Below are 19,000 nucleotides of genomic sequence, written 5' to 3'. Positions count from 1 at the left end.
GTCCATGACATATTCAATATTCTTTGCCAACACCATAATTCACATGCATCAATTCTTCTTCAGTCTTTCTTATTCATTGACCAGCTTTTGCATGCATATGAGGTGACTGAAAATACCATGGCTTGGGTCAGGTGCACCTTAATCCTTAAAGTGACATCTCTGTGTTTTAACTTCAATGAGGTCTTCTACAGCAGACTTGACCAGCACAATATGTCATTTAATTTCTTAACTACTGCTTCCTTAAGTGTTGATTATGAATCCAGAGAAAATTAAATCCTGGAAACTTCAATCTTTTCTCCATTAATCATGATGTTGCTTACTGGTTCATTTGTGAGGATTTTTGTTTTATTTATGTTGAGGTGTATTTCATACTGAAGACTGTATTCTTTGATCTTCATCAATAAGTGCTTCAAGTCATCTTTATTTTCAGCAAGCAAGGGTGTGTCATCTGCATATCATAGGTTGTTAATGATTCTTCCTCCAATCCTGATGCCCAGTCTCCTTCATGTAGTCCAGTTTCTCAGATGATTTATTTAGAGTACAGATTGAATAAGTATGCTGAAAGGATACAACCCTGATACACATCTTTCCCTTGTTTTGTTTGAATGACTGCCTCTTGGTCTATGTACAAGTTCTGAATGAGCATAAGGAAACATTATGGAATTTCCATTCTTTGCAATTTGTTATGATCCTCAAAGTCAAATGCCTTTGCATAGTCAAAAAACACAGGTATACATCTGTGGCAGTTAAGTTTGTGTGTCAACTTGGCTGGGCTTGGTTGAGTGGCTGGGCAGCTGGTGGTAGTTATTCCCAAATGATGAGACTGGCAATCAACTCCGTGGTGGGATCTACCACAAGCAGCTGAGTAGCTGCCATTGGGATGTGGTCTGCTTCCTGTATATTAGGAGAAGTCTTGGGATTGGTCTCTAGCCTATAGCATGCTTGGGCCCTGCATGTAGCCGTGTTGTTACTCAGCAGCCTACTATGCTCTGCTGACCTTGGGAATTACAATGGACTTAAGTTAATGACCTGCTGTGTACTTTGGTAATACTGGGACTGTGCCTTTTTACTTGTCAACCTCGGGCTTTTCAGCCTCAGCAGCCAGCAGCTGTCTGAGTGAAGATATGCCTGTAGCTCCAGTGGGCTGGGAGCAGAAGGCAGAGCTGGACCCCAAGGTTAATGGGCTTTCACCCAGGCCCTAGAGCTTGGCACTTTGAACTTGGATTTAAAGCCTCCAAATTGTACAAATAAACTCCTGTTTGTTAACACCATCCCATTTGTCACACATTTCTTGTCAGAGCGGCACTAGGTAACCAGAACAACATCTTTCTGCTATTTTGTGTATTTAGCCAGGATCCATTTAACATCAGCAATAATATCCCTCATTCCGCATCCTTTTCTGTATCTGGCTAGAATTCCTGGTAGTTCCCTGTTGATGAATTACTGCAACTGTTTTTGAATTATCTATAGCACAATTTTACTTTTTTTTTTTTTTTTTAATGACCCTGTTTTATGATTTCTATTTTCCTTGGATCACCTTTCTTTGGAATGGGAACAAATATGGATCTTTACCAATGTTTAGTCAGGTACCCATCTTCCAAATTTCTTGGCATAAACAAGTGAGTACTTCCAGGATTGTATCTGTTTGTTGAAACATCTCCATTGGTATTCTGTCCATTTTGGAGCCTTGTTTTTTGCTAATGCCTTCAGTGCATCCTTCAATACTACCAATTCTTGATCAGGTGCTATCTCCTGAAATAGCTCAACGTTGATCAGTTTTAGTAAGTTACTGTGTATTTCTTCCATCTTCTTTTGATGCTTTGTTCAATATTTGGACCATAGAATCCTTCATTATTGTAAATGAAGGCTTGAATGTTTTCTTCCATTAGTTCAGCTTGAGAAATGCCTAGCATGTTCTTCCCTTCTGGTTTTCTAATTCTGGGTCTTTTTATATTTCCTAATACTTGTTTTGGCCATTTTGAATCAGATAACCATATGATCTACTATGCCAGGAATGACAAATTGAAGAGGAATGGCATGGCATTCATTGTCACAAAGAATATATCAAGATCTATTCTGAAATAAAATGCTGTCAGTGATAGAATAATATCCATATGCCTACAAGGAAAGTCAGTTAATACAACTATTATTCAAATTTACTCGCCAACCACCAAAGCCAAAAATGAGGAAATTGAAGATTTTTATCAACTTCTGCAGTCTGAAATTGACCAAACATGCAATCAAGATGTGCTGATTATCACTGGTGACTGGAACACAAAAGTTGGAAACAAAGAAGAATCACCAGTAGTTGGAAAATACAGCCTTGGAGATAGAAATAATGCTGGAGATTGCATGATAGAATTTTTCAAGACCAATGACTTATTCATTGCAAATGCCTTTTTTCAACAACACAAACAGTGGTTATACATGTGGACTTTGCCAGATGGCATACACAGGAATCAGACTGACTACATCTGTGGCAAGAGGCAATGGAGAAAACAAGGCCAAAACAAGGCCAGGAGCTGATTGTGGAACAGACCATCAACTGCTCATATAGAAGTTCAACGTGAAGGTGAAGACAATTAAAACAAGTCCACAAGAGCCAAAATATGACATTGGATATATCCCTCCTGAATTTAGAAACCATTTAAAGAACAGATTTGATGCACTGAACACCAATGACCGAAAACCAGAGGAATTGTGGGATGACATCAAGAAGATCATCCATGAAGAAAGAAAAACATCATTAAAAAGACAGGAAAGGAAGAAAAGACCAAAATGGATGTCAGAAGAGACTCTGAAACTTTCCCGTTGAACAGAGAGTAGCTAAAGCAAATGGAAGAAAAGGCAAGACAAAAGAGCTAAACAGAAGATTTCAAAGAGCAGCTTGAGAAGACAAAATCAGTTATTATAAAGAAATGTGCAAAGACATGGACTTGGAAAGCCAAAAGGGAAGAATACACTTGGCATTTCTCAAGCTGAAAGAACTGAGGAAAAAAATTAAGCCTCGAGTTGCAATATTGAAAGATTCTATGACCAATGTATTGAATGATGCAGGAAACATCAAAAGAAGATGGAAGGAATACAGAGTCTCTGTGCCAAAAAGAATTGGTTGATGTTCATCCATTTTAGAAGGTGGCATATGATCGAGAACCAATGGTATTAAAGGAAGAAGTTGAAGCAGCACTGAGGGAAGTGGTGCAAATCACAGCCCCAAGAATTGACGGAATACCAATTGAGATGTTTCAACAAATGGATGCTGCACTAGAGGAAATCACTAGACTATGCCAGGAGATTTGGAAGACAACTACCTGGCCAACTGACTGGGAGAGAGCCATATTTGCACCCATTCCAAAGAAAAGTGATCCCACAGAATGGGATAGAACAATATCATTAATATCTCATGCAAGTAAAATCTTACCAAAGATAATTCAAAAATGGTTACAGCAGTATATTGACAGAGAACTTCCAAAGCTGCAAGCTGGATTCAGAAGAGGATGTGGAACAAGGGATATCATTGCTAATGTCAGATGGATTTTGGCTCAAAGCAAAGAATGCCTGAAAGATGTTTGCTTGTGTTTTACTGACTGCAAAAGCATTAGATTGTGTGAATCATAATGCATTATGGATAACATTGAGAAGAATGGGAATTCCAGAACACTTAATTGTGCTCATAAGGAACTTGTACGTAGACCAGGAGGCTGTCATTCAAACTGAACAAGAGGACACTACATGGTTTAAAATCAAGATGGGAATGCATCAGGGTTGTATCCTTTCACCATACTGATTCAATCTGTATGCTGAACAAATAATCTGAGAAGCTGGTCTATATGAAAAGGAATCTGGCATCAGGATTGGAAGAAGACTCATTAACAACCTATGTTATGCAGATGACCCAGCTTTGCTGGCTGAAAGTGAGGATGACTTAAAGCACTTACTGATGAAGACTGAAGACTACAGTCTGCAGTATGAATTACACCTGAATATTAAGAAAACAAAAATCTTCTCACAACAGGACCAATAAGCATCATAATAAATGGAGAAAAGATTGTGAAGTTATCAAAGACTTCATATTACTTGGTTCTACAATCAATACCAATGCAAGCAGAAGTCAAGATATCAGACGTTGTACAGCATTGGGCAAATCTGTTGCAAAGGACCTCTTTCAAGTGATGAAGAGCAAAGATGTTACCTTAAAGACTAAGATGCGCTTGACACAAGCCATCGTATTTTCAGTAACCTCATATGCACGTGAGAGCTGGACAATGAATAAGGAAAACCAGAGAACAGTCGATGCTTTTCAGTTGTGGTGCTGGCGAAGAATACTGAAAGTACCATGGACTAATAAAAGTACTAACAAATCTGTCCTGGAAGAAATGTATCCGGAATGCTCTTTGGAAGTGAGAATATCCAAACTTTGTCTCACCTATTTTGGTCATGTTGTAAGAAGAAACCTTTCCCTGGAGAAGGATATCATGCTTGGTAAAGTAAAGGGACAACAAAAAAGGGGAAGGCTCTCAATGAGATGGATTGACGCAGTGGCTGCAATGATGGGCTCAGGTATAGCAAAAATCATGGGGCTAGCACAGGACTGGGAAGTATTTTTTTCTGCTGTACATGAGGTTGCTGTGAGTCAGAGACAACTCGATGGCACTTAACAACAACAACAATAATACTTTACTTTGTCTTCTTCAAGCTGTCTTTGGATTCTTCTGTATAGCTCTTTTACTTCATCATTTCTTCCACTTACTTGGCTATTCTGCATTCAAGAGCAAATTTCAGAGTCTCTTCTAATGTCCATTTTGGTCTTTTCCTTCTTTCCTGTCTTTTTAATGATCTTTTGTATTCTTTGTTTATAAAGTCCTTGATTTCATCTCATAACTCATCTGGTCTTCAGTTATTAGTAACCAAAGCATTAAATCTATACTTGAGATGGTCTCTAAATTCAGGTGGAATATACTCAAGGTCAAATTTTGGTACTTGTTTCAATTTTCTTCAGCCTCAACTTGAAATTGTATGTGAGCAATTGATAGTATGTTTTGAGGTTGCCTCTTGCCTTGTTCTGACTGATGACATTGAGCTTTTTCATCATTTCTTTCCACCTATGTAGTTGATTTGATTCTTCTGTATTTCATCTTGTGAGGTGGTCGTGTATAGGCACCATTTATGTTGTTGACAAAAGCTATTTTCAATAAATCAGTCACTGGTCTTGCAAAACTCTATCATGTAATCACTGGAGTCATTTCTATCTCTATGGCAATATTTTTGAAGTATTGATCCTTCTTTGTTTCCAGTTTTCCCATTCCAATAACCAATAATTATCAACACATCTCATCTTCACATTTGATCAATTTCAGGCTGCAGAAGATGGCAAAACTGTTCAATTTCTTCATCTTTGACATTAGTTGTTGGTGCATAAATTTCAATAATAATTCCATCAACTGGTCTTCCTTGTAGATATATGGATATTATCCTATCATTGACAGTTTTCTATGTCAGGCTAAATCTTGAGATGTTCCTTTTGATGATGAGTATTATATCATTCCTCTTCAGTTTATCATTTCTGGCATAGTAGACCATATGATTGACCAATTCAAAATGGCCACTACTAGTCCATTTCAGCTCATTTATGCTTGAGAAATTTATCTTGAAATACTCTATTTCATTTTTGGCATCTTCCAATTTTCCTTGATTCATACATTATACACTCCATGTTCTGATACTTAATGTATGTTTACTCCTATTTCTTCTCATTTTGAGTTGTGCATGTCAGCTAATGAAGGTCCTGAAAAATTTACTCCATCCACCTCATTAAGCTCTACTCTACTTTGAGGATGCAGCTCGTCCACAGTCATATTTTGAGTGCCTTGAAATCTGAGGGGCTCATCTTTCAGGACTATATCATACAATGTTCTCCTCCTATTCATAAGGTTTTCACTGGCCAGGTTTTTTTTTTTTTTTTTAGAATTACATTCCTAGGTCTTTCTACCTAGTCTGTCTTAGTCTGAAAGCTACACTGAATCTTGTCCAAGATAGATGTCCTGCTGGTATTTGAAATATCATTGACATAACTTTCAGAATCATGGCAACATGTAAGGCACTATAATACAACCAATGGACTGATGAGTGGTAGGCCCCAGGTTTATTCTTCTGCAAAAGTACTGCTTACCATTTATGTTTTTTGAAACTTGTAAATGTCTTTATTGTTATATTTTCTTGCATTTTTTTTTTCTAAGCTTGTCCTTAACACGAGTCTATGAACTACTTGAGGTCAAATTTTTTGTTTGTTTGTTTTTCTTTCAATGTTTTATTCATTTGGTCCAACTGTAGAGTGCTATATTAATTTTAATTGTCATATGTCATTCTATATCTTTAATTTTTTGATAACTTAGTGGTTTTCTATGAAGTTGTTATCATATTCTTGCTCAATCACCCATCCTCATAGAAGTTTTTTTTTTCTTATTAAAAATAAAATAATAAAACTTCAAAGTATTATTCTCCTATATGTTTTCATATGTTAAATTAGCATGTGGTATAAATAAAGTACTGAACAATGAACTTGAAAATATTTCCCTCTATCTTGCTAGGTCACTGTGTACCTATTATCCTTGAATGTTGTTGTTGTTGTTGTTATGTGCCGTCGAATTGGCCCCGACTCATAGCAACCCCTCCTTGGGTTTCCGAGGCAGTATCACTACGGAAGTAGGATTGCCCAACCTTCCTTCCAAGGAGTGGCTGGTGGGTTTGAACCGCCAGCCTTCTGGTTAGCAGTCAAGTGCTTTAGCCACTATGCTACCAGAGCTCCCTTGAATGTAGGCTAAGTAAAATATGTTCTAAAGATATGGTAAAACAGAGACTGCAGGCATCTTAAAGCCTTAGTCCAAGACGTTCACCTTTTTAATCTTCTAAACTGAGCAAAATGTATGAAAAGAGAAGATATTAATACTTAATATTAATACTTATTTGTTGGATGGATAAGTGAACAGAAAAATAAATGAGAATATCTAATGCGGAAAGGCTATCAACAGGCAACAACTAAAAAGAAAGAATGCCAGCTACAGTTGTAGGCCCCAACTTCTACTGACTGAATTTTACCAAGTTATAAGGTCTTCATATACACTATTTCCTTAAAATTGAAACAGAGGTAATAAAGACAGCATCATAGACCTCTCCACACTGTGACAGGAATTTATTTAGAATCCCTGGTGAGCAGTAGCCTCTCTAGACCTCTACTATTTTTCTATAAAATAGCATTTGGACTAGATGACATGGATATCTTCTCTATCTAGGTAAGGATCTTTAATTGTGGAACAGTTACAGTGGCAATAGATTTTAAAAAATGCTTTGGAACAAAAAGTTAAAGTTGTTATACATATGTACAACATAGGTGGAAAAGGCCAATGAGGTAAAGATAACATCTGGTCAAAAGATTCTAAAATTATCCACCATTCTTTTGAACTATTCATTCCTTTTTAGGATTCCATTTCTTTGGCACTTCCTATCATTTGCGTACCATATCAAAAGCTTTCTTATAAAAACACTGTAATATTGGTCACCAACCTCAAAAAGTCACTTTTTATATTTGTAGCTAATAGGTATATAGCAAAGAGCCCCGTGTCATTAAAGATAACTTAAGTGTGTTATCTTTTGGTCTACAGTTTTCTGTGGTTTATTAATGGCATAACACATCAATTCTTCTTTCAAGAGTGACCTTTACAACACCATTAATCCTCACAGCTTTTATCCAACTACATTATTACTCATTACAGTTTCAGCTTTCAATGTCTGCATTTGTTGAAAAGGGAAAAGTAAATTGTAGTAGCCTCAACTCCTTGAAAAATATGAGGAATGTGTATATGGCAAAGGGAGTTTTTCAGGGAGAATATAGGAGAAGTTCTAGTACTGCAGTAAGTCAGATCATAAATGTCATTTAACGCATTCTTGCCTTTCTAAAATACTTCCTGTCACACTTAATTCTTGGGAAGACTGAAGTAAACAAAGTCCATATGATAAAATTCATATATATATTAGTTATTCTGTTAAATATTTTAGTTCTAATAAAATAAAAGTAGCACATATACCAACACTGTGATATTTATGAGCCTTCATATATGTATATACTTGCCAAATAAAATATTTTTTCCTTTTCCATACTTAAGTCTCAAAAGAAAATCTTATCTAGGTGCCCACACAGGATGCTGAATAGAGTAACTTAGAGTTAGACCATAACATAATCAGAGTCTATGAAGAAGAAATACACATGTATCCCAAACCACACATGTATCTCAAAATTGCAGTTTTCATGCATTCACTCACCCTTTGCATTTCCCCAGACTGACTTCCTTTCAGCAAATAAACTTGAAGCCTACTTTGTGGAGACCGAATCATTTAAAGTACACTTCCCTTCATTTTTTTTTTTTTTTCTGTCTATCCTGTATGTTCTCTGTAACTCTTCCTTTTCCCTTCACTCTCAGAAAAGGAAGAGACTTCTCTTTTCCAGTATAATCCTTTCATTATCTTTTTTGCTCCATTGTTACTCTTGTACTCTTTCATGCCTAACCAATCTAACTCTTCTTCCTCCTTGATTTATAAGTATAGACATAAGATTTTCCTATTTTAAAGTAGACTCTATTCTTCCTTATAAAATAGCACTTTCACCACAAAACTTACAAAAGCACAGGTCTATATCAACTGCAGTTTCTTTCCTCATATTCTTCACATCTTTGCAAATGGAATCCTGTCTCAACTATTCTACTAAAACTTCTCTGTCAGAGTCTACCTGTCCATTAGCTCTAGTTAAATCCTATGACTTTCTTCATTCTTCATGTTCATTACCTTTCCCGAAGAGTGTAACATAGCTACACTTTAGAATCTTCCATTTTTTCCCTAGGCTAGCATGACACTGCTCTATCTTCATTTTTATTCTCAAGACACTCAATTATTACTCACTCTTCTTCAGTTTTCCAAATAAAGAAGTGTGGTGGTTTAAAAATATTTCCACAGATTCTTTGCTATTCCTCTCTTCACAAGTTTGAGCTTAATTCCCCTCCCATGGAATAGGGCTAGACTTAATGATTCTCTTATCAGGAATAGAATAAAAAAGAACTGACTATATATGACTTTGGGAGCTCTGGTAGCATAGTGCCTAAGGCACCTGTTAACCAGAAGGTTGGTGGTTCAAACCCACCAGCCATTCCTTGGAAGGAAGATTGGAGGACCTACTTCCATGGGGATACTGCCTCGGAAACCCAAGGAGGGGTCGCTACGAGTCACATCTGACTCGATGGCACATAACAACAACAACATATATGACTTTGGAGACCAGATCATAAAAGGCACTATTGTTTTCCCTTTGCTCTCTTCCTTGTATTATTCACTCTGGGGAAGGCTAGCTGGTATGCTCTAAGTACCTCTACGGAGTGATCACCTGCAAGGAACTGAGGTCTCTAGGCAAAACCAGTAAGAAACTGAGGCCTCCAGCCACCAGCCATGTGAATGAATTATTTCAGATGCAGATACTGCATCACTAGTGAACCCTATAGATAACCGCAATCCTGGGGCACATTTTGACTGTAACTGTATGAGGATGCTAAACTAGAACCAGCCAGTTCTGCTCCTAAATCCTGACCCTCATAAATTGTGAGATAATATGTATTTGTTGTTTTAAGCTGCTAAAATTTGAGTCAATTGCTTATGCAGTTATAGATAACTAATACAATAGGTAGCAAAACCAAACCAAACTCACTGCCAAGTTGGATCTGACTCATAGCGACCCCTTCTTGAGTTTCCAAGGCAGTGTCACTACAGAAGTAGATTACCCAACCTTCCCTCCAAGGAATGGCTAGGGGGTTTGAACCTCCAGCCTTCTAGTTAGCAGTCAAATGCCTTAGGCATAACACTACCAGAGCTCCCCTATGATTCTTTACCCCATATCTCTTATTGCCAGACATAGTCTTTTTTTGTGAACTCACTTGCTCTCATGGCTTCTACAGCCTCATTAATGAATACATTTTATGTCTATGGTATAGTAAATTACTTGGTATGCCACTTCTAGCCATGGTTTTTGTGGCACCCACTGGATGACTAGATGGAACTATGTAAATGTAAGGTGCTGGTGGTCCACCATAGGGATATGAAGTTGGTTAGTAATGTAAATAAGGTACATGTCACACTTGTGGGGGTGGGACTGTGCAAATAAGGTGTATGAAACCCTAATGTGCAGATTGGCCAGTTTTGTCATCTCACTAGGCTTAAAATGAGTTATCCTAGAAGCACAAAGGGGGATCTCCGTGCCATCAAGAGAAAAGAGCCAGAGGACCAAGGTCCAGTGCTGACCTCTTCTGCAGAGAGATCATGGCAGAGAGACCGTGGCAGAGAGACTGTGGCAGAGAGACAGCAGCAGAAGAACTGACACACCAGTGGGAGACAGAGCAGCAGGCTTGCTGGCCCACAGAGCAAGAAAGTGGAGCACCCTTGGACAGGAGGCTTGTTGGCATAGTGGGGTGCATCTAGAAGCACCTGTTGGCAGGCTTTGTAACACCTGCCCAAGCAGAGAGGACAAGGGACAAAGAGAAGCATGCCTAAAGAGCATGGCTGAGGAGAGCCTGTCCTGATTGAAGAATTGTACACTGAGCATTCCTGAACCTGAACTGCAACCTCTTACTTCCCTAAACCAACCTACTGCCATTCTGCATTCTGAGTCACAGTGACCCCTATTGGGTTTTCAAGGCAGTAAATCTTTACAGAAGTAGATTGCCTCATCTTCCTGGGGAGGAGTGGCTTGTGGGTTTGAACTGCCAAGCTTCTGGTTAGCAGTCAAATGCCTTAGGCACTGTGCCACCAGAGCTCCTTGTTACTTCTCTAATGGACCCCATAATCATGAGTTCTGTGCAGTCATTGCAACGAATTATCAAACCCATCAGAGAAGTAGTGAGTGTCACTGGAGAGATGGTTGTTGTCAAAATTGGCAAAAAGTTTGGAGGGTGGTAGCATATGAGGCCTCATGGGAAGAGGCTTTGGGCTGCCGAAAGTGATTCTCTTCCCACCTCATGAAGTTAAGGAAGTTAGAGGACACCACCTCCACGTTCTTTTTGCAATGTTGAAAATTCTAGCACTCCTTTTAAATATCAGACTTACATCTCCGACTAAATGATTCTTTATGCTTCAAATTGAACAAATATTTAATTTTTATATTTATCTCTTCATCCACACCTGTTCCCTTCCTGGTCTTCCCTTTCATAGTTAATGGAGGGACAATTCTTTGTATTTCATAAATTAAAAATCCTAGACTTTTATGTTACAACTTTTTGTTCATCCTATACATTTCAATTATGAGTAAGTTATGTCAATTCTTCTTTAATAATCTCACTTTAATGTATTGTCTTCTTTCCTTTCTCATTACTTTTTCTATCTCCTTTATCTTACTCTTGAGATACATGTAAAATACTAAAACAATGGGTTCATTGGGGCCAACTCTTCTTAGTTATGAGTACCTTGTCGTTTAGAGACAAAGTAAAAATTCCTTATGGTGGTTGTGGTAGTTAAGGTTGTATGTCAACTTGGCCGGGCCTAATTGAGTGGCTAGGCAGCTAGTGGTAGTTATTTCCATGACGAGACTTGCAATCAACTCTATGGTGGGATCTATCACAAGCAGCTGAGTAGCTGTTTTAGGAATGTGGTCTGCTTCTCGTATATAAGCAGCAGCTTTGGGAATGTTCTCTAGCTTATGGCACGCTTGAACCCTGCATGTAGCTGAGTCATTGTTCAGCAGCCTGTCATGCTCTGCCAATCTTGGAACTTTCAATGGACTTGAATCAATGGCCTTCCGTGTTGTTTGGTAACATTGGGACTGTGCTATTTTATTTGTTGACCTTGGACTTGTCAGCCTCAGCAGCCAGTAGCTTCCTAAGTGAAGAGAAGCCTCTAGCTTAAGTGGGCCGGAAGAAAGAGGCAGAGCTGAAGTCCAAGGTTGAGGGGCTTTTACCCAGCCCCTAGGGCCTGGGCTTAGGACTCAGATGTCTAGCCTCCAAAACTTGTAAGAATAAACTCCTATTTGTTAAGGCCACCCTATTTGTGGTATATTCCTGTCAAAGTGGCACTAGGTAACCAAAACAGTGGTATTCAAGGCCCTCTTCAATTGGATTTGATTTTTTCCTTTCAATTTTAGCTCCCATCACTTTCTGTCACACACTTATTCTGCACTCTAGCCAAATCAGCACATTTCTCAAAAATATGCTGATATTTCACTCTATCTGTATTTTTTCTTATAGAATAAATTACCAAAGAATGCAACTCCTTACCAAGGCTCAGTTAGAATCAGGCTATCTCCAACTTCACCTTCCTTGATATTTCCCAAATAGAATTTAACACTCTCTTTTCTATGACTATAGAATCCCATCTATGTTCTAGAATCACACTTATAATAGCTGATTTACATTATGCCCAAACCAAACTCACTGGTACTGATTCAAATGTGACTCATAGTGACCTTGTAGGACAGAGTAGAACTGCCCTATAGCATTTCTAAAGCTGTAAATCTTGGCAGAAGCAGACTACCTCATCTTTCTCCTACACAGTCATTGGTGAGTTGGAACCACTAATCTTTTAATTAGCAGACAAATGGTTTAACCACTGCACCATCAGAACTGCTTGGTTTATACTACAGGTAGTTGGATTTCCCCCAAATAGTGGGGAGCTGTGGTGGCATAGTGCCTAAAGCATTTAACTGCTAACCAGAAGGCTGGCGGTTCAAACCCACCAGCCACTCCTCAGAAGGAAGATTAGGCAATCTACTTCTGTAGTAGATACTGCCTCAGAAATCCAAGGAGGGGTCACCTATGAGTTGGATCTGACTTGATGGCAGTGAGTTTGGTTTAGTGTTTTTAGTCCATGAGCCATTTGACAGTTCCTTGAAGGCTAGTCTCCTCATAATTGTACGTATAGCACAGTGCCTTAGAAATAATAAATATACTGATAAGTGTAGGTTGAAGTAAATAAGTATTTTACAGTTCAATTTATGTGTTACTAAAATAAATATCATTGAATCAAAAAAAATGGCAGCCTACAGAAGTGTTTTCTAGTGTTTGTTTATTCTACTGAAATGATAATTTTTGAGAATTGAAGTCTACTCCTTTTTATAATATTTGGTATGTTCAAGTGTATCCTAAGCAGAATGGAACTGAACAAACTTCACATTCTGATGGCTGGTTGCTGACCCAGATAGAATGTATTTTCATCATCATATACACTTTGTATGCACCACAAAAATGGAAATAAATTCAGTGGGGGAGAAGGCAAGTCACTTAATAACAATCTGGAATTATCACTCACTATGATTAGTCATTTAGACTTCATTTCTCCATATGGATAGATACATAGATGAACATAACCCATACATTTAGATTTTCAGGGGGACACTATAGCTTAGACTTAAGTTTGAAATATCCTTTGTATTTTAAAAACAGATCTGTGAGATTCATTAAACTGAAACTCTGTTATGAAACCCAAGGCACACACAGGGATAAGTGATTTGCCATTTAAAGATGATTTCATTCAATTGCCATAAACAGAAAATCAGAAATAACAAAAGAAACAGAACTTACCTATTGTGCTAACTCTGGCTGAAGGACTAGCTAACGCTGCTGGGACAGAGGCTTTGAGGGGGCCTGCCCCACTGTTTATTCTCAGAGCTGGCATATGGGGAGAGGTGGGTGATGTGGGTGATTTGCCATCAGAGGTCTTGGGTTTAGCTGATAGGTTCAGTGGCTGTGCCACTTCATCCTGCAATGATCATTAGAACATGAGCTGTGACAAGGAAAGGCTGATCAAAAATGTCTAGAAAAATACAGGTATACAGCCTGACAGTTTTCATCAGATTAGTCTACCAATCAGTGACCTTAACATTCAATCAGAACATTACACTTTTTGATTAGCTATTAACACAATATAATTTTCAACTGCATATTACAAAATACCCTTTTGTATATAAGAGTGTACATGTACACCCAGCTATCTAGAAAAAAATATAAAGATGTAACAAGTATGGAATAATCTTACAAAGCTATTCATTTATTGTATTTATTTTTATTTAGAGACATAGTGTTGTTAATATAAAATAATCATGTAGGGAATTTGTTTAATCCAAAGAACAAAGGTTGAGCCTCAAGCAACTTTGTTTGTACCCTTGCAAAGTTTACTTTGGCGTTTATAAACAGGGAAAAAATTATTCCTAGATCATTCCATTTGAAACATTTATTTGACTTGCTCAGCTGTAATCCTTATATATGATGCCTCAGTTGTCAGAAACCCAGAAGTATCATGTCCTATTTCTATACTCCAGTACAGAGAAGTGGTTGTCAAAGTGTGGTCCTTGCATGAGTACCATCAGCACCACTTGGGACCTTGTTGGAAATGCAAATTCTAGATGCCAGCATATCTGGAGTGGGTCCTAACAGCTTGTGATTTAACAAGCACTCCCAGGTGATTCTGATGCATGCTAAACTTTGAAAACTACTGCCTTGTATAATATAAAGGGAGACAATTACAATCCTTTCATTTATTACACATCAAAACCCTTTAAAAAGCTTCCTCATTGTAAGAAGGCAACAAAAATAATAAATATTACCTCAATCTTTAAAATATGATTGTGAAATACCATATATTATTAAGGATAAACAAAGCACACAAACATATGTTGTTGTTGTTGTTGTCATGTTCCGTCGAGTCAGACCCGACTCATAGCGACCCCTCCTTGGGTTTCCAATGCAGTATCACTACGGAAGTAGATTGCCCCTTCTTCCTTCTGAGGAGTGGTTGGTGGGTTTGTTGTTGTTTGTTGTTATGTGCCAGTCGAGTCGGCCCCGCCTCATAGAGACCCCTTCTTGGGTTTCCAAGGCAGTATCACTACAGGAGTAGATTGCCCTATCTTCCTTCCGAGAAGTGGCTGGTGGGTTTGAATTGCCAGCCTTCTGGTTAGCAGTCAAGTGCCTTAGCCACTATGCTACCAGAGCTCCCAAAGAACTAAAAGCTACTGACAATTTAGTAGCACAATGATTAGAATCCAGATCTTCCTCAGTTTAGCCTAAAAATCCTGTCAGATGTTGCCTCAATACATCAATAATTTTGACCTATTATACGATATTATTTCACAATTTGGTTGTTTTCATAATATATTACTGAGCTAGTAACCAAATGTCTATTACTCATGAAGGATACAAAAATTACAGTACTTTCCCAATTTCTGTTATTTATTGACTCAAAACAAAAACCAAACCCACTGCTGTCGAGGCAGTTCTGACTCACAGCAACCCCTCCTTGGGTTTCTGAGGCGGTATCTCTATGGAAGTAGATTGCTCAGTCCTCCTTCCGAAGATTGGCTGGTGCGTCTGAACCACCAGCCTTCTGGTGAGCAGTCAAATGCCTTAGGCACTACGCCACCAGAGCTCCTGCCTTTATTGACTGTTGTTGTTGTTGTTGTTTGCCGTGGAGTCGGCCCCGACTCATAGTGACCCCTCCTTGGGTTTCCGAGGCAGTATCACTACGGAAGTAGCATTGCCCAACCTTCCTTCCGAGGAGTGGCTGGTGGGTTTGAACCACCAGCCTTCTGGTGAGCAGTCAAGTGCCTTAGGCACTATTGCTACCAGAGCTCCTGCCTTTATTGACTACTATGCTGTAATTATTCTATGCACTTTTTTCCCTCCATACAAAATGGGTACCTGTTTCCTTCCTTCCCCATGAAATGACTGGTTTCTGCTTGGATAGTACTAGAACTTCCTTTGGCAGTATCATAACTCTTACAAAACTTTTGGGAATATCAGGAAAAATGAAATGTAGCTGTTTCATATGACTGTACAGAAAAAAAGGAAATAATATATTTCCATAGTTGGAAGAGAGGATATTAATGAGCACAGAATAAAGGAGAATGTGATGTAGACATAGGGGCAGTGGTCTTTTGATGAAAATGATGTTGTTGTGAGTGCAGATAGGGTGAAATGTGTGTCTTCCCTTTAAGAACTAAAAACTACTAGATGTACACGCGGAAAGGTGACTATTCAAAGCATTTATTAGGTCAAGGGACCCACTGGAACTCTTAATATTCTCCCATCCACTGAAGGCAGCACAGCTGTCTGAAAGCCAAAAAAGTACAAGGCCCCTAGGACTGAGAGGTTGACAGTTCCAAAGCTGATATAAATGTCATTCAAAATTGCTCTTTCTTGTATGGCCGGGCTAATTGTATATTAATAAGACCTCATATGCTTGATCCTTATACTGGTAACTGTATAAATAATTTTGACCTATTACATATTATTTCACAATTTGGTTGATTTAATAATGTACTACTGAGCTAGTAACCAAACACGCCACCAGAGCTCCTATTATTCATGAAAGATAAAAAATTATTTTCCCTATTTCTATTAATTATTTTCCATTTTTCTAGATGAAAATTCAAAAACCAAAACTATGAAATGGAAGTAGACTATTTATTTATGATATACATTCTGATAATTATGAATATGAGTGATAAAGCTGAAGGTAAGGCTTTTTTCTAGTTTGTAATTTACTGAATTTGCACTATTCAGGGAAAATTTTTGTGAAAGCCTAGCATGACTCACCCATATTCCAGCAAAATATATATTTTAAAATTACAAATAAATAATTTACACATAAAAGAATATAAGTGATTTTCAAGGTCATGGGAAAGATAGCAATTCTATAAATTCCATCATCAAGCAGTGAGGACAGAAATTTCCTTATTTGTCTAATTATGCTATGATGTTAATAATTGAAACCACTGGAAATAACATATATTATAATTATTTCATTTATATATAAAATAATTAAGAAGAATCTTAAGTATTTCTTAAGTAGCTTGAAACTTGTATATGATTAATGTAAGGTAAGCATTTAAGCTTATGTAAGTTTTAAGTATTATTTATACCTACAGAGTACATTATAAATATTTCAAATGATCTATTTCGTCTGCAAAAATTTGAAGTACTTGTTGATAACTTCATGGAGAAAAGTAAAGTTCAGAAAGTTCTATCTAGTGAAATGTCCAGAGAAGCTAGAAATTGAACCTACGTTTTTAGACTCAACATACAATACTCCTTCCATACATATGACAAATTTAATCTTAAATTTAAAAAACACATTTATAAAATATATGAAATTCAGCCCTAAGCATATAATTCCATGATGTAATAAACCACATGAAGTTTAGTACACATGAGATAAAATAAAATAATATGCATATTTACAATTTTGTAGATAGTAAAAAAGTTAAGGCATACATTATTGACTTATTTTGGAGATGGATCTGTCCTCTACACTATATGGCACTGAAAATTTATTTTGTTAATATTAAAGAGTTGTTTAATTAGACTATTCTTTGAGAAAAATCCCAAGGGTTCACATGTAATGTGACAGAAAATATGTAATAGATCATAGAATGCTGTGAAAGAGAATAATTTGTACATCCAAACACAAGTTTTCAGAACACATTCATGATGATAACTTCTCCAAATAAAGCATTGGCTAAGCTTAGTTATCTGGGACAGAATACAAAACAATTAAAATCTAAATATAGAATTCAGGCACATTTTATTTACTTATAACTAACTAATGACTTGTCTGAAAGCAAACATCTCACTTGAGACCAGCTTGTGGTCATGGCAGTGGAAATACATCCAAGGCCCTAATTAATTCATATCCCAGGGAATGACAATCCACCCCCCAACACACACTCAAAAAAAAACCAAACTCACTGCCGTCGAGTCAGACTCAACTCATAGTGACCCCTTCTTGAGTTTCCGAGGTAGTATCACTACAGAAGCAGATTGCCCAACCTTCCTTCCAAGGAGTAGCTGATGGGCTTGAACCTACAGCCTTCTGGTTAGCAGTCAAATGCCTTAGGCACTATGCCACCAGAGCTCCTGATGATCTCCCATTCCACTAAAAAAACAGTACAGATAAACAAAATAATCTGAGAAAATATACGTAGTTTTAGATGCACTGAAGAAATACCAGCTGTCACTTTGATGTCAGGGATAATTCACATAAATTTATCAAATGCTGTCCAAGAACTATATAAAGTTAAAATGTATTTCACTTAGAAGATTTTCAAATAATGAGATTATGTTATTCAAGCATAATTATATAATATTCACAATATTATAATGTGAAAATTATTTAGAAAAATCAAACATAATTTATCAGAAAAAATACATTCTCTGGAATTTGCCATAGTTTTTTCACTCTCCCTACTCTCTAGCTGTCCTTTATTTATTCATTTTTTTCTTTGCTAAGGAAATTTAATAGAGGCCTAGAAAATAATGGTGCCCAATTCATGTCATCATTGTTATTTGCCATCAAGTCAGACCCGACTCATAGCGACCCCTTCTTGGGTTTCTGAGGCAGTATCACTACGGAAGTAGATTGCTTCATCTTTCTTCCAAGGAGTGGCTGGTGGGTTTGAACCACTAGCCTTCTGGTACAATCAAGTGCCTTAGCCACTACGCCCAATTCATAGAGAAGTCTATTTGTTTCTTCCTGTTTGTGTTTGTGTTCTTCTTCATAACATGAAAATATACGTACATGAGGTTCCTAGGACCACAAGATATACCACTGAGGATGTGCAAATGATACTCTTCAAAAGAAAAATTTCATCTTCAGTTACATCTTTATTCATTCTCATTATTTAAATGATTATCACTTCATGCCATGTCACCATTATCTTAAAACTTCCCTTCCTTAAATATTTACCTAAAGTAGATATTAAAAATCCAAATTTATTTGGTAGTTAGCAAATTTATAGCATTGCAATGGCAATAGACAAACATAATAAATTGATTCAATCATGTCTTCATTATTTACTGAATGGTATTTCAACTATTAATTAATGGATAGATACCTGACAGCATTAGAGAAAATGATATCAACTAGGCATCTTGTTTTGAAACTCTGATTTGGTGTGGTGAGTAACAATGAGGAGAAGAAGTGCATT

General features: G+C 37.3%; 1 protein-coding gene across 1 annotated transcript in view; it reads right to left on the bottom strand.

The window, feature by feature from the left end:
* The window catches only part of SOX5 (SRY-box transcription factor 5), a 741,525-nt gene that overhangs the window by 39,077 nt on the left and 683,448 nt on the right, over positions 1-19,000 (bottom strand). Inside the window, exon 10 of the mRNA XM_042781780.1 lies at positions 13,602-13,779. Within this exon, the coding sequence (XP_042637714.1) occupies positions 13,602-13,779 (178 nt within the window). The remainder of the gene's footprint in view (positions 1-13,601; positions 13,780-19,000) is intronic.

The sequence above is a fragment of the Orycteropus afer genome, unplaced genomic scaffold (assembly GCF_000298275.1).
Source record: "Orycteropus afer afer isolate SDZICR_OR568_19922 unplaced genomic scaffold, OryAfe1.0 scaffold00171, whole genome shotgun sequence".
Taxonomy (NCBI): domain Eukaryota; kingdom Metazoa; phylum Chordata; class Mammalia; order Tubulidentata; family Orycteropodidae; genus Orycteropus; species Orycteropus afer.
The sequence above is the reverse complement of the archived record's forward strand: the minus strand, read 5'-3'. Positions and strand labels throughout refer to the sequence as shown.